General features: G+C 41.1%; 1 protein-coding gene across 3 annotated transcripts; it reads right to left on the bottom strand.

Annotated features, from left to right (window-relative positions):
- Nucleotides 1-48: 48 nt before the first annotated feature.
- Nucleotides 49-8,268, bottom strand: bdh2 (3-hydroxybutyrate dehydrogenase, type 2). 3 transcript variants are annotated; one of them, XM_038713368.1, is made up of 10 exons: nt 8,128-8,268; nt 5,792-5,882; nt 4,664-4,742; nt 3,461-3,557; nt 2,246-2,354; nt 1,848-1,908; nt 1,558-1,671; nt 1,114-1,239; nt 947-1,039; nt 49-423 (listed from the first exon to the last, which is right to left on the bottom strand). In XM_038713368.1, the coding sequence occupies exons 2-9, from the start codon at nt 5,861-5,863 to the stop codon at nt 987-989; spliced, it is 711 nt and encodes a 236-aa protein (XP_038569296.1). In that variant the 5' UTR covers nt 5,864-5,882; nt 8,128-8,268; the 3' UTR covers nt 49-423; nt 947-986. The 3 variants fall into 3 exon arrangements, with proteins under 3 accessions (XP_038569296.1, XP_038569294.1, XP_038569295.1); XM_038713366.1 differs by having other exon boundaries at nt 97-423; nt 1,181-1,239; nt 8,128-8,263; XM_038713367.1 differs by having other exon boundaries at nt 97-423; nt 1,181-1,239; nt 5,792-5,879; nt 8,128-8,236.
- Between the last annotated feature and the right edge of the window lie 8,608 nt (nt 8,269-16,876).

Below are 16,876 nucleotides of genomic sequence, written 5' to 3'. Positions count from 1 at the left end.
GGGGGGGGGGGGGGGGGGGTTAAATATAAAAGTCACTCAAGGGATTTGGTGAAGACGTTTTAATAGATGTTAGATACATGTTAGATAGACTTTGACAGCTTTGTAAAACATTTTATTATAAGGTGATAACACCAGTACTGAATCTGTGATACAGTCCATTTATTACAATGTCAGTCAGCAAATTAATATTGTGGCATTGCACAAATTTGCAGCATATATTTAAGTTGGAAAATAGGAAATGTCTCCCACAGGTAAACATAATGTGCAAGAAAAAATGATCAAGTCAAATTTTGTGCACTTTATTTGGGGTTCAAATAAGAACAGAAGCAACTGTCCCGACTACTGTCATAATGAACTTTCTCAGTTTTCTCAGAGTCTCCATCCTCCATCGATGATTTGCTCTGTCCCAGTCACATAGGCCGACTGTGAAGGAACCAAGAAACATCACATCACCAGGAAATCATTTCATTACCAACCACCACCACCACCAAACAACAACTTTGTCTGCATTTATAAAACTACAAAATATTAACATAGTTTACAATGGGGTTGGGCATACTCAGGGAAGCAGCCAGGATTTGAGAGATTATGTGGTCCAAGTTGCTCTTCCCTATCAAAAATACTATCAAACACCAAAGATAAAGTTATTTCCCACCATGAGGATCTGAGACATTTAGATTTTTTTAATTTATTGACCTAAAAGCAGTTAAATTTAAGTATAGCGAGTCTAAATAAATACTGAAATCAGCCTTTAAAATATCCACTAGTATCTGGTTTTTAATGTTAACTCTCACTAGGTTGCAAAGCCCCTAAAATTTCCAGAACAAGTGCAAAGTACCTGGACCTCCTTGTCCTTGGTTAGAGCTATGGCCTTGCAAAAACTCCCTGTTGATACACTATACCACATACATGCCATGAAATGTATACGTTATACGCAAGCACTCACCTCATCTGAGGCCAGGTATACACACAGGTGAGCCACCTCTTCAGCTGTGCACATCCTGCCAGTTTTCTGTCTTGCCATGAAATTCTTGTACGCCTGAGGAGTTACAGTTGTAGCATTTATTACCTTAAATACCCAAACATCAGGACTTCTTTTAAGATAAGATATACCTGTTAAATGACTCATGCAGTCATTATTGTCAGATGAAGAATGGAGAAGTAAATCAGTCTGCCATACCTGCTCCGGGTCAGGTTGGGCCTGGATCCTTTCCCTCAGTGATGGAGTATCAACAGTACCTGAGAAAATATAAAAGAACATCTGAAACCTTCATTATGAAAACAACGATATTGAATACAGAAAGATAGATAGCCCTTGACTACTAACACTCCAAATACCAGCCTGATGAGTTTGCACAGCAGTTATTTAGACTGCCTTCAGATACAAACTCAAGGCTTGCATATCTTTGAGAAACACACTGTACTCAAACATGAAAAGCACTTCAGTTATTCTAAAGTTGAGTTTTTGTTTTCAGGCATGTCTACGGTACACTGTTACCACTTGAGGAAGAATGAGAAGGATGCAGTGACATGGTTTTATGTTGCAGGGGAACTTACCAGGACAAACACAATTACAGCGAATGCCTTTGTCAATGAAATCGGCCGCTATAGATTTGGTTAACCCAATCACTGCAGCCTTGGAGGTACTATAGACACACCGGTTCACAACACCTGTGTCGAGGGAAACACATGTCACTCACACAGACACACACACGCAAAGCAATTATCTGAGATAAGAGGATTACAATGAACATGGTCATACTTCAGCGACTTCATGCCCCTTTAATTGGGCATACTATTTGTTCTACAATCATCTACAGTGAAAAGAACTGTGGAAGATCATTTACCTTTTATGCTTGATGCAACAGATGCCATGTTAATTATGTTTCCGGACTTTTTTGCCAACATCTAGAATGACAAAATTAAGTAGAAAGGCAGCCTACAAACAGAATATAAGTGTTTTTTATATAACAAATAAATGACTAATAATGAGTAATGACTAATAATGAGAGCTAATATTCCCCTTTGAGACAGTTTGGTTAGTTTGTGGCTAAAGCTGGATTACAGATGGGGAAGTCACCGCCCATCATGGCACAGGCTCAGAGTAATACAGCTAATCCCAGTGGACAAAGGACGAGAACAAAATAAAAAGCATATGTCACTCAATTTCCAGCAGCATCTATTTCATTCTCTCAACAACAGGATAAACAGTGTTAAGCGCTTGGTCAAATGGACAAAAGGTCACCTTAGGCAGGAAAGCCTTGCACATGAGGTACATGCTCCGGACGTTCACGTTCATTGTGAAGTCCCAGTCGGCCTCTTTGCAGTGCAATATGGAGCCGGAGTGCACAAACCTGCAGATATTAGAGGACGCATAAACTTGGAAAGCAGCAAGAATGGTATTACATAAGGACAGTATTATTATGTAATTATTAAACATATGGCTTTAGCTAAAAGGTAAAATACCCCATACGTCAATCAGGATCTAAACAGAAAAGCATTAGAGATCAATATAAGATATACATTTTTAAACTAAAAATTAAAGCAGCTAGAAATGCTGTGGTAACTCCCTCAACATTTTACTGTGCCTTAAATGTGTCAATATAGAGACCTTTGTTAAAGAGATTGACAAAAGTTCAAGTAGAGGTTAAAACTTAACTAAAAGTATGGGGATACTGGAAATGTAGTTAAGCAGGAGATGGATAAACGTGCCTAATGCGGAGACAGCATGCAGAGCTGCTGTGCACTTATTGTGCGTATTGCACAGTTAGAGCTGAAACAATTAGCCAATTAATTAATTAGACAAAGGAAAATTTAATTAACTGTCTCGATCAAGTTATTTAAAAAAAATGCTCCAAAGCGACATACATTTGAGGAACAACATGCCAGCCAATAAAAGATTAAGAGACCTGCATTTAACAATAGATAATAGTAAGATCTAATAACACGTATGGAATCAATGGGGTAAATACGTAGGGAAAGAATAATAGTTTCGAAATTGTGCAATCAAAACAAAGGAATTATAAGGAGACAGAAAAAGAAGAGCACAGGAAGTGCATGTTAGGGGTTAGAGGTGTTATAAGAGAAAGTGTTCTTGGAAGAGATGAGTTTTCAAGAGCTTCTTGAAGTTAGAGAGGGACACTTATTGTATGTATTGTGTCATTTTGGGGTAATTAGCATTTGTTTTTTTTTTGTTCTTTATTACTCAAACAGAAGTAAATAGGGCATTAGTTGCGCACTGTTTTTAGCTGTGGATTTGGTGTGCCAATCAATATTTACGGCATGAAGGTGTATGTGTGATCGACTCAAAATAAACTAAATTACATCCATTATAATGGATGATGAAGGAGCATGTCACCCAGTGCAACAGTGTGGCTCACTGACTCATGAGATTTTCAGATCAATATTAGCGTTCTGGTCATTCAGGACAGTAACGATACAGGAAAGAGGGAAAGCATACCCAGCAACATTGAACAGCACATCCACATGGTCATGTTCCTTGGCCAGGGCTTCGACTTGGTCCTTCTTAGTTACATCCACGACCTTGGTCTTGATTCCTGTTGGTGAGAGAAAAAGACAGCTTTGGTTCTGGAGAAAAAATTATTTTAGTGCTTTATTTATTTTAGACCAAACTGTCTTTATTATTTCACATTTTAATGTTTAAGAATAAGCAACCAGTCACCTAAAATTAACAACGCAAGTGAGCTACACACCGTGATTCACATCTAGCAATTCACGCCTGGCTGCAGTGTACGGCCGGCTCTACAGAAAGCAATTAGAGATAAAATGCTTTGCTTGTGAGCTACCTGCAAGGAAGTGTTGAATGTTGATCAAACCTGTTCCAGCAGGGGCAAATTACTGCAATAAGCCTGCTTCTCCAATGTATTGCTGACTGGTTACAAACACAGCAAATGAAATATTGTGAGTGTACATTGGTTATCCTGTGGACACCCTAAAACGATCAGGATGAAAGGCTAATACAAAGCTATAAAATCAGCTAAATTAAATATTTACAACTAAAAAGCATGTTAGAATAGAAAAGAATAAACGTTTAAGATACTGTGGGAAACAAGAAAATGTCACTATAAAGTATGCTTTAATTTTATTAAAGATTATTAAGATACAGGTAATAGTGATCAGTCTACTTTTCACTGAATCAATGTAGGTAATCAGATTTAGATTTAATGTATTTTAAAGAACTAGGTTACAAATGTTAGTGCTGAAACAATTAGGCAATGAATTAATTAGATGAATGACGAATGATGAATTTTAATGAACTATTTGGATCAAGTTATTTTTAAAATTAAAACCATCTTAAATATGTTTGCTGATTTCCTAGTATAATATAATAATAACCTGAATTTATTTGGGTTTTGGACTGTTTGTCGGACAAAAAAATACACCTGAAGACACCTCCTTACTGGGAAATTGAGCATTTTTCTATTTTTTCACATTTTATAGAGCTACTAATTAATCGATTCATAAAGAAGATAATAGGCAGATTTATTGACAATTAAAAATAATCGTAGGTTGCAGCCCTAAAAACAAAAATGTCAAAAATCAAAGTTAGGATAAACTATGGAAATGCATTTTGTTAAAAGCTGCTGCATCACACTGGTTACCCAGCAGATGGTAGCCTCATACCAATAGAAAAGAATCTAACCTTGAATGCCATCCAGCTCCTTCAGCTTCTCTCCATTGATGTCCGTTGCTGTGACTTGAGCTCCCTCCTTTGCGAATGCCTGCAGTTGAAAGACCTGAGTCAGAGCAGTGCTTCTGCAATGTCTGCACGTCATGGAATAAAAAAACCTGCAGCCCAGTATTTACCTTGTAGAAATTCAGAATGTGAATTTATGACCCTAATCCCTCAAAAAGGTAAGGTGATAGCTGATGAAGTGTGACTGCATCATTAACCAAATCAGCAAAGTACACCTTTTAAGGTCTAAGTGGGAAATTCTCCTCCCACCATATGCAACTTTAAACACTATGAAATTCTGAAGGTAATGATCTGCAGCGTAAATAGACCTCTCTGTATTCGAATTCCTCCACACGACACAAATCCCTGTAATGCAAGGCACAGTTTTTAAAATAATCACTTGAATGGAATCGATGTGCTGATGACCCAATCTTGACAAGTGTTTTGCTATCTCTTTGGAAAGCGTATCACCAGAGGATTGTGCACGAGGACTGTCCTGAACCTGTGTTTTTGTGACATCCCAAGAATCCCTATTACAGCACGGTTATTTACTGCACATGCAGAAAGAAACGACAGAAAGTCCTATCATCTTTATGCAAGATGAAAACGGCTGTTTCTATAAAACAAATAATCAATGCATATTATTTTTTTCAGAATAGCAGCTTGCAGTAGTGCATTTAAGCTTTTTGCCCTGTTTGGTGTAAAGATGCTGTAACCCTAGGACCTTTTCATATACAGTCTATGCCTAGGACTTAATAGGCAACTAAATAGTGTATGCACATAGTGAAGAGTATATTTCTGTAGGATTTAATCATAGTCATCTGGAAGAAAAAAAGTTTGGTATCACCATTACTGTTGCAGTGCTACACTTTTACCATTTCAATTGGCTGTTTCTGAAGATATCCCTCATTATCGAATTCGTATCGTAGTAGTATTAAAATCTGTTTGCATTTCACAAAAACTGGTTGAAATATGTAATGAAGTCAAAATATACACTGCTTCGAGTTTGCACACCGCAGGCTATTAAATAAACAATTTTCCGTCGAGGTTTGGTAGAAAATATATCAGTGAAAAGTTCTTATTAAAGCTCATTACTATTGCGGCAGCACGTCCAATCCCCTGAGCGGCAGCTGACAACACAATCACTTTCCCGTCCAGACGGCCCATAGTGCACCTTTCACTGCTGCTGCAACAAACAAACAAAAACAGGGTATTGAAAGGTCACAGCAAGTTTATTTAGATGATAAAGGTTCTCATTCATAAAAAAAATACTCTCCTTTTGAGAATTTGGATATTTACATATGTGTTCTTGAAAGATCATTTCAGATGTGAGTTTGCAGTAAAGAGTGATAGATGTTCAAAAAACAATTATTGATTCAAATCCAGCGAATGTTATGTAAATGTTGACCAGAAATCAAGAGGTCAGTGCTATAGCACAGCCTGTACCCAGGTCATGAAAGCTTTTAAATTTAAATCACATGTGCTTGGAATAATTAGAACCAAGCTAATAAAATAATCTACTGACAAATATGTCAAAACACAAACTACACAGACTCATGAAGGGATGCCTCGGGGAACAATGTGCTCTTCACAGATTTCCCACTTGAGGTTTGTATTTACTTGCATTAATCAATCATAGAGTATTATCTGTAAAGCTAAGTAGTAATGATTGACAGGCTATTTCTCAACAGACTTTTTTGAGCAGAGACACCTTTTGCTAAATGGTTTTACATTAACTTGCTGCATTTGACAAGAGAGATTACATGGTGTAGTATCAGATCTTATAAATATGCATATCGATTTTATTACAATATCACTCACATTGACATACAGTATCACCTTAAAGGCCTTATGCAGAAATGTGTTTTACCAGTCATTTTATCTCATTTGTTCAAGGACAGGCTAATCACTGTATTGTTGTTACAGTCTATAATAGTCAGCACTGATAAACCTTGCTGTACAAAACTCTTTGCAACTAAAGCAGGAGTTCTCCCTTAATCTAACTTTCACAGCAGAAAGGGGCAGTTACGAGTTTCCATGCGACTTTCAACTTCAACAAATAGATTTCAATAACCACTCACACGTATTACTGAGAGTACTTCATTGTACCCTCATAGGCTTTTTCTGCCTTAGTTTTATTCTCTCCCTCAACAACCAACAGACAAAAGGCTTACAACCACAGCTTTCAACACCAGAAAACACCAGTGCAAAGTAAAGCGGTGCAAACAAAAAGCAAAACCTTTCAGTGCCTGTTCCCTTTTTTCCCTTGAGACATGTTCTCAGTTTGTATTCCTGGCATGGGGATTGTTTAATCTGACGTGCAGGGTTATTTTATGGTTATGATTGCCTCTCGTGCAGGCGCAGACAAATGCATGTCAGCGGTCAGCCATTGTTTGCAGTGTGTTTAAATGCTGCAGAAGAGGTGAGGCAGCCTAGCAGTCAGCTTTTTTTTATGTTCCAAGGACCTTTTTTGCTTTTAAATCTAGGGCTATTAACATCCATAGCAGCCTAATAGGTTATATGATCTCACTCATATGGGAGTAAATGAATAAATGTACATGTGCTAATTTGGGCAATATTTATTTGTTTACTCAATCTTTCAGTCAGGACTATTATAAGGCTTTAATGATGCAGATATGACTGACATCTGCAATTATCTCAAGTGCAATATTACAGTGATAGCCTCTTTGACACATTAACACATAATGTGATTCAAAAACAATAATTAATTAGGAATGAAATTACTTCGTAAGTTTGTTTTTTAATTCCTGATGTATTTCATGAAGGCCCAGACCATTTGAAACACTGCAACTCGTCTAGTTAGTTAGGGATTTACTCTGGCACAGGGATTTTCAACACTGTCGCCAACCCCTCAGACACAATGGAAGCAACCCAGTTTGGGAAATTAAAAGTATGCCGAATTAGATATAAGCAGTCCCTGACTGCAATGCACCACTTAATGTACTAACAACTAACAGTGGATTACTTTAACACTGAAGAAAACGTAAAAACGTGCTGAATCTCAGGCAAGTTCCGTTATAAGGAGCGCAGGGGTGGCTTGACCGCTGTACTGTTGTGAAAAAGTTGTGTTAGCTACGTGTCTTTTGCAGTTGGCTAACGTTAACGTTATTCATTGTCCATAGAAAAAAGTGTATTACATGTCTTCAGCACAAACACCTGCTACTGCCGGACCTGTCTCCGCACTGTAACGTTAAATCTGGATAGACTCATCTCTCTAACTGTTGCATATCTGTTGACATGTTTCTCGTGTGCCTCACCAACTCTACACTTAATTACTGCAGCAAAGGAACATGCAGGTTGTAGGTCACCACAGCTAAACAAACTGCGACAACTTTCACTGCGGAAAGTCCTTCCTTAGGCTGCAAAGTACAACTACACGACTGGAAGAAAAACGCAATTTTCAAACTCACTTTTTGCTCCGCTCCGACCTGGCTGGCACCGACACACGTAAAAAGAGTAGAGGATCCCCACATGTGACCGTCTGCTTGTACCGCTATTGGTCCCAGACCAGGAAGTGTGCGTGACAGCAGTTTGTAATTTGATAAGATTCAACTGAGAGTGAATTGATAAAGCATTTATTTAGCCATGTTTAAGAGTTTTTAGCTACGTCCGAAAATGTGTCTTTAACAGCTATGATAAACATAAACACGAGTTGACTGTGACTTGAAGTGTCTGGTCTAATAATTGATAGTTGGAAATTGACCTTTGGGATATTCAAAAAGTTCTTCCTGGGTCCAATTTTATTGTCACCAAGGGTTAATGGTTTGTAAAAAGATTATTAAAATTTTGGTTAATGATTGACTGGTGGTTCAAACTGCAAATTAGCCTTCATATGAGATTTGAGAATGTCAACTTTATAATCAAAGTCAGTCAGTTTTGTGCAGTAAAATATGAAGAAAAAATAAACTCCAGTGCACATCAGAAATGTTAGTCTATTTTTGACCTTGAAATAGGTGGTGTAGCTGTTCTGGGGCTTTTAATCATACCACATGATCAGCACATGAAGCCTATATGGAGGAGAATGCCAAATGCCAAGGGGTCAAGTGCAATCTCCATCTGCTGATGAATATCATGTGATATGATCAAAAGCTCCAGAACAGCTACTTATCTGTGTTGTCTGTCAACAGCTGTTTCCAAGGTTAAGAATACACTTTGAAACTCAATGTCCTTATCTAATTTAAAGTAAAATTGAATTGAACATTATTTCATAGAATGGCACTTTACTGCATAAACAGCACCTTAAATTACATAATCCCTGTCTGCTAACTGTGGTGTCTTTTATAATATGTTGTTGAAAATTGTGGCGTCTCTTAAATTGTGTTGTATCTAATTTCAATGTTTAGCTGTGTTACCTTGTACTGTGATGACCTGACGGGGGACTACAGATGTAAAATAGCCTTTGGGCTAATTCTGGTATATTTACATTGCTGAAAATCTAAGATGTCCATTAATATGCACTGTCCCTTTTAAATAAAAAAAAAAGCACAAGTGAGACACATTTTTTCACCTTATTATCTAAATCACATTTTCATTGTTTTTGGTAATTCAGTGTGTCTTGTGTTTTTCTATAGCAGAAGACAAGTGTTATATTAATAGTTTGTTTAAACAGCCCTTCAACTGTTCAGTTTTGCTTTTTGAAGAGACTATTCTGTGGTTAACCAGAAATACTGCAGAAACTTGTGGATGTGACCCTTCCTTCAGTTTCTGCACAATAATGATAAACACAAGCAAATTGTGACTGAAATAATGTGACCTGCTGACAGACTGCATGGCTCTGTTTGAATGACGAAATATGCATGAATAATTTTCCGTTGGCCATAGTCTTGACCTGTCTAGGAGCTATTCTTGAATGAGCCCAAGAGGGAGTCAGGACACTATTATTTTCTTCATCACCACAGATAAGTGGACTGGGAGACAGTCTGTCACACACCCACGGGATACACTTCAATCAGTGGACAATAACATGAAAGGTAGACTAAGTGTTGGGCCAATTACATAACAGTAGTCTGCTCAACTGGTCACTTGTTGATGAGTCTTACCTAAAACGGTGTAACTAATCTCAGGTTTATACTAAGACAATACATAATATACCTGCATGTGCTTCATCTGAGTAATGTAATGTATATCATGGGTTCACAATGTGAATTATTTTGTCATCAGTATAATTTCACTCATTGCTTCTTAATATATTCATAAAGTCTGCGTTCAAGCAGCAAGACATGGGGTGATGAAGACTAAAATATTTCCAATAATTTGTTAAAATTTACTGAATGAAAAAACAAAACAAATAAGTAAAGCCATATGTTTTTATCAAGTGTTTAAACCTCCCTTTTCCCTCTTTCTAGTTGATTTATAGACACTTAATCTGCTTTCCATTTACCATGACATAAAATCTGATATTGTGTTTATTTAGTTTATTTTTGTATGGCAAAAGCTGTTGTTTTTGTCCTTTACATACTTTTGGGGAACTTCACTGGTTTTACATATAAAAGTCAGTTTACAAGTCATGGTTAGTACTAAAGTTAAACTACAACAGAGGAACTTTGTCAATGAGAGAACAAAGGCTGCACACATTTTTGGGAAATCACATTTTTTTTACTTGAAGGCTTTCATGGTGTTTGACTCACTTTTGCAATCTACTGTTTTTGTCTTCACTTTTTCACCACACTGCCTCACACTTTCACAATTGCTGCGTGTTTGTCAGATTGTTGGTTTCCAAAAAAAAAAATGTTGTAAGATATCATGAAGTTTATTTCAGCTTGGGAACTATAATGGCCTTGCCTTTCAAACTCCACACTGCAGGTGTGCATGGATGATCTAACACAAAGAAGCTAGTAATTGTTTGATGAAAAAAATCTTTTACTAGCTTTTTCCAGAGGTTTATCATGATATTTACTTGAAAAATCTGAGAAAATCCAGCAAGTGGACCTTCGGTTAAGATATTTTTCATCAGACTACTTCTTCCAAGAGTGAACTTTTATGCTCATGCAACTGATTGCATAACAGGAAATGTACGCTGTCAAAGGACCCATACCAGGGGAAAAAACACAGGATGTCTCTGGCTCTGGTGCATAGATTTTTTATATTCTTGTCAGACAGTGGCTTTCTTGTTGTGCCCAGAACAAGATAAGGAGCGGTAAAGGTGCTTTTAGTTACTGTGGACCTGTCCTCTGTAATGCTCTGTCAGATGATTTATAAAAACTGTATCTACATTTTGGGCTAAGCTCAAAATCTTGTTTTCCCAGGCTTATGAACGGTGTTAGTGTGTGTGTAGGTACAGTATTATGTATAAATATGTTGTTTTTTAAAATTAGTTTTATTGTTAAACCACAGAATTATATCCTTGATGTTTTTTTTATATCTATTTAAACATTTTTAAAAGTTTTGAAATGTGCTCTATAATGCACTGTATAAATAAAGCTGCCCTACCTTGTGACTCCCCCACCTTTATGCCTCTTTAACCCTCGACTTGAACAGGGAGACAACCAACTTATAACAGAAAGCCTGCCTTACAAACTGGAGGGGTGGCAGTTGAAGGACGTGGGCTGGGAGTATCTAATGAAAGATACTTTTGGTTGCATTATGGAAAATATAGACTTTAGGATTTCTGGAGCTTGATCCATACTACGGTCTAATAGTCGGGATATGTTAGGCTGCGTTGATTTTGACCATTCTTTACGTCTCTTATGGAAAGCAAAACAGAAACACAGGAGTACCCTTAAAGAATCTACACATTTGTACAGAATCGGCATCAGAAGTGAGCAGCAAACCTTTAATGACTTATTGATTGAGTAGGAGGAGAAAATAAAAGTGTTTTCTGTCATGTGGCTATATATTAATTTAATCCAAAACAATCTGTCAAGACAATGTACAAGATTTACATTAGCCACGACAGCACATAAACTTTAAACTATAGTCTCTTTCTTGAGAGATCTTCAGTTTATGCATTTAAGCAATGAATTGAAGGTAATTTGGTACCTGATCCACTTGTTCCCGAGAATCAGAAGAGAAGAAGAGGGTCTGTACTCTACACCAACAACTGCACCCCAGAAGACCCATCTGTCAAACTCCTGAAGTTTGCTGATGATACAATGGTCATCAGCTTCATCCGGGACGGTGATGAGTCAGACGGGAGGTTGATCAGCTGGCTTTCTGGTGCGGCCAGACCAACCTGGAGCTTAACACGCTCAAAACTGTGGAGATGATCGTGGACTTCAGGAGGAGCCCCACCACTCTGCCCCCCATCACCATACTCAACAGCCCTGTGTCTGCTGTGGATCCACTATTTCCCAGGACCTGAAGTGGGAGCCCAACACGGACACCATCATCAAGACCCAGCAGAGGATGTACTTCTTGCGCCACATTTTGCATTTCAAAACGTTGTGGCTTTTGTAATCGTGTTGTGGCTTTTGTGTTCGTGTTGTGGCATTTGTATTAGGCCTGAAACCTATGGGCCACCATACAAAGCAAAGCAGAGAGCATACAACTCTTATCAGCATAAAAGGTACGCTTATTAAAAGCTTTAGACAAAAAAGCTTTACAGATTATGTCTATTAATATTTGAGATCCATACAAGCAAATTCAGTCCAGATACATAAACATGCATGAAACAGATAAAGCAAACCTCCAACTTTTATTGTGAAAAAAAGTCAATTTATAAACTTTGTTGTCAGTAAGGACTGCAATTACTGAAAGAAAAACTTATTAAGGCTAAATATATATATATATATAGAGAGAGAGAGAGAAAGAGAGAGAGTCAGCAAAGAATGATAATGTTCAGAGAATACACATATGAACACACCACTGTATTATGTTGATCATATTTCAGTTGTAAGCTTGGGGCAAAGTTTCATCTCTGACAGGCATTGCTACAATATTACTGCTCAGGTCATCCCTTTAGAATAGAAAACAGAGAGATTTTTATTTTATTTTCATCAACAGCATCAATATGCCAACTTGGAAGAAAAGACAGAAATAGTATTACAATTGGCTTCCACATAGTTTCAGTGTTTTTGTCAGATAACTACTTTATGAAACAAACAGAGCTAAGCTTTAAAGCCAGGAATGAGGTTTGGGCTTCAAGCCAGGACAGGACGACCAATATTTGGATAAATTTCTTACATCCGTATTGACTTTGAGCACAGTAATAGAATTTTAATGAATCCCTGCCTAATGAGTTGTTTTGTCTGATCAAAGAGGACTTTTCATGGTGAATCTCTGATTTTCTGAATTTCAGTTAAGTTCACTTCAGTTAAGACTCACAGACTGACCTCCTCCTACACAGTACAGTCTTACTGTGGGGTACTGTTATGACCTGGCTCAAAGGGAGACACACCATGGTAAACATTTAACAAAATATGTTAATTCAAACCAAGGTTAAGCAAACGTAAAAAGGTATTTCAAACTAATATAACCAAAGTATGAGGTATGTAGTCTGTTTCAGTAGTGTCCGGGCAGAATATTGGTCGCATGAGTGTATATGTGTGCAGGTGTTGTAGTATGCAAAAACAAGGTAAATACCACAAAGTAAGAGTCCAAAAACCAAACTAAAGGAGAAACAGGGGAGCTGGCTGCAGGGAGGTCTGACCTGGTCTTGACAGCAGCCTGCTGCAGCATGAGAGAACGTCTCGGGTTACGTATGTAACCCTTGTTCCCTGAGAAGGGGAACGAGACACTCACGAGACACCCGTTCGAGGGAACTGCGTCGGTGACGACACTATGGGAACGAGAATATCCACTATTACACGCCGAAGCCTACTCCAGGGGTTCGAAGGGGGCCTCAGCCAGCGCTTCGAGAACCACTGCCAGGTCCCAAGTGGGAAACCTGGAACGAGTCACGGGTCTCATCCTCCGGGCTCCACAGAGGAAGCGCACGACCAGTGGAAGCCTCCCCAGAGGCCCATCCCTCAGAGGGGTGTGGAACGCTGCAATGGCAGCCACATACACCTTGAGTGTGGACGGGGAAAGGCCAGCAGAGAAACGGTCCTGGAGGAACTCCAGTACCATAGTCACCAGGCAGGTAACTAGGTCCACCGCCCGTTCTCTACACCAGGTGGCAAACACATTCCACTTCAGGCCGTACGTCCATCTCGTGGACGGGGCTCTAGAGCTGAGCAGCATCTCGACTGTTCCTGCCGTCAGGCCCGCCTCAAGGAACTGGGCCCCCTCAGGGGCCAGACCCACAGTCTCCACAGGGCGGGGCAAGGGTGAAAGACCTGGCCCTCCGCCTGAGACAGCAGAAGGAACTGCCACGGCGGGCCCTCCAGGAGCGATATTATGTCCAAGAACCACACTCGGGCCGGCCAAAACGGGGCTACTAGCAGTAGGCTGACACCGTCCTGACAGACCCTCTCTAATCTCTTGAGACGCAAACACGTCCACGTCTATAGGGCCAAAACTTTCGCACAATAACTCCACCACCTCGGGGTGGAGTCTCCATTCTCCAGGGCCTCAGCCCCTGTCTCAACAGCAGGTCTGCTTCCTGATTCTGGGTCCCAGGGATATATATCGCTCTGAGAGACAGCAGTCTCTGCTGGGACCACAGGAGGATCTGATGTGCCAGCTTGCATAATGGGCACGAGCGCAGACCCCCCCTGGTGATTCAAATAGGCCACCACTGCCGTGTTGTCGGTCCTGACAAGGACGTGGCGACCGTGGAGAGCGAGCAGAAAACTCCTCAGAGCTCTGAAAAACGCCACGTTTCCAGGCAATTTATGTGCCAAGAGAAATGATGCCAGGAGCCTCTCGCAAAGTGGCCGTCCATGAATGCGCCCCACCCCATGAGTGAGGCGTCTGTCAAAATGATTGTCCGGCGACATGACGCTCCCAACAGGGGACCATGGGACAGGAACCAAGGTTTCCTCCATACAGACAGGGAACGAAGGAACGGATTTCACCTCGGGGGGAGAATCCCTTGGATTTTAACCACCACTGCAGGGCTCTCATGTGCAGCAGGCCAGACGGGATTACGCTGGACACTGCCGCCATGAGACCCAACACCCTCTGAAAGTGTTTCACAGTGATGGTGCGGCCTAGCTTCACTCTGGTCACTGAGGACAAAATGGACCCAACAAGTGCAGGCGACAGGTGGGCCCACATCGTCGCTGAGTCCCACACCACCCCTACGAACGTAGTCCGTTGGGCAGGCGTCAGCACGCTCTTCTTCGCGTTGAGCCACAGCCCCAAACGCAGAAGGTGGGCAAGGACGACATCTTGATGCCGAACCGCTAACTCTCGAGGATGAGCCAAAATGAGCCAGTCGTTGATGTAGTTCAGTATGCGGATGCCCTGGAGCCTCATCGGGGCCAGAGCTGCATCCATGCACTTGGTGAACGTGCGAGGGGAGAGTGCTAGGCCGAACGGAAGATCCCGATACTGGTACGCCGCATCCCCGAAGGCGAAGCTCAGGAACTTCCTGTGAGAGGAACGGATGGAGATATGGAAATATGCGTCTCGCAGATCTATCGTGACAAACCAATCCTCAGATTGGATGTGACTGATGATGGCGGGGATGGTGAGCATCTTGAATCTCCTCAGAGATTGGTTCATGGACCGCAGATCTAAAATCGGACGCAACCCTCTGTCCTTTTTGGAAACTATGAAGTACCGGCTGTAGAACCTGGACTCCCTGACTGGCGGGGAAATAAGTTCTATGGCCCCCTTTTCCAGCATAGAGCAAACTTCAGTGGGCCCCCGTACTCGAAACCTCAGGACCTCTTTCCCCGGGCCCGCCGAGAATGAATGATGGTCCTCAGATCCATCTTCTCGGGGGGCTGTGGGCGAGAGCGCTGCCATGCATCCCAGGTTTGTTGAGGGGGACCACAGGAAGCGACGCTTCGCTTATGGCTCTGGCGGTAGGAGCTAGACGAGGGCTGAGCTCGTCTCTCTTCAGCTGTCGCCGTCCAGGACCCAGACCGGCGGCTTGAGGGATGATGCTAGGGTGGGAGAAAGGTAGCTCGCTAATGCCTTCTCAACCCGAGGCATCGCTCCGTAGCCGCGCTGCTTAATCTCTGTCACATTGCTATAATCCAGCAGAGGGGAAATAGTCAGCCGTGCAAAGAAGGGTTTAGTCAGGGTTTAGTCAGCCGTGCAAAGAAGGGTTTATTCCAGGAAAGAATGGCAAGGACCGGCGCGGGGGTGGGGCGGTGCCGAAGAAATTGCTCATTTAGTTTACTGCCGGCCCGCCTTTAGTTCATCATAGCTGGGCGCAGACTGATGACATCGGCCCGGCTCCCGGAAGTCATCCTCCATGACGCTAAGCACGTCTAAATCAGACTGTGCGAGCCTCTCCGGACTCATACCTCGAGCGGGAGAAGCGGGCTTCCGAACCGCAGGGCCCGAGACACGGGGAGAGCGCATCCGGCCGTCTTCGGAAAAAAAGAGCCGCACTGGACCTCAGCAACCTCAGGGGCAGGGCCTCGCAATGGCCACAAGCAGCCCCCTCGAGAGCTGCCTGGGCATGCGACATCCCCAGACAAGACACACACAGTGCATGAGTGCCCCCAGCTGTGATTTAGTGGGGGAATGGGAAACATACTGCCTGAACTGCTCACAAGCCATCTCCTCTGCCAGACTTCCTTCCAGGTAAGAAATTTCCTCTCGTGGTTGTACTTCTTTTGTAGTCTCAAACATGCTAGAGTGCCTGCTGAATAGAAAAAAGCTAATGTGTCCGGTGTGCCGGCGTGCTTATATACGCCTCCAGTTACGCCGTCACACGCTACAGTTCTAGCAACGCCAATAAAAACTACTACCAACACAATTGAATACATTATCTTAACCCGTTGAAACCATTGTAGTTTTGGCAAATATTTGGAAATTAGTTTACAGTTACCAGACTTAAATGTTGTCTCATTTGATTAATGCAATAATTAAGCATTCTATCTATAAAATATTAGGCATAGTGAAATACACATCCACATTATTATTTAGAGCTTTTTACATTACTATTTTAGTATGTTTCACTTACATAGACATGAGACTTTCCATTTCAGATGAGAGAGCAGGTTATGTTAGTGGCAACATGGGCGATGGCTCAGTATCTTCCAGCGGGATCCAGCGGCAGCAGCACTGGGCAGAGGACTGACGTTAATTGACATAGATTCATTGGAAAATCCCATCAACAAATTCCAATCTGCCAGAGTTGGATCGTATCATGTCAGG

The sequence above is a fragment of the Micropterus salmoides genome, unplaced genomic scaffold (genome assembly GCF_014851395.1).
Source record: "Micropterus salmoides isolate LMB-PRFRI ecotype aquatic unplaced genomic scaffold, ASM1485139v1 Ms_hic_scaffold_12, whole genome shotgun sequence".
In the NCBI taxonomy this organism is placed as follows: domain Eukaryota; kingdom Metazoa; phylum Chordata; class Actinopteri; order Centrarchiformes; family Centrarchidae; genus Micropterus; species Micropterus salmoides.
The sequence above is the reverse complement of the archived record's forward strand: the minus strand, read 5'-3'. Positions and strand labels throughout refer to the sequence as shown.

What these genes read in the sequence shown, in the direction of transcription:
- bdh2 (XM_038713366.1), bottom strand. Translation starts at nt 5,863, where the DNA reads ATGGGCCGTCTGGACGGGAAAGTGATTGTGTTGTCAGCTGCCGCTCAG. An exon ending in GGAGCTGGATGGCATTCAAG is followed by an intron (nt 3,558 to 4,663) that starts GTTAGATTCTTT and finishes TCTCACCAACAG; the next exon opens with GAATCAAGACCAAGGTCGTG. An exon ending in CTGTAATTGTGTTTGTCCTG is followed by an intron (nt 1,240 to 1,557) that starts GTAAGTTCCCCT and finishes ATATTTTCTCAG; the next exon opens with GTACTGTTGATACTCCATCA.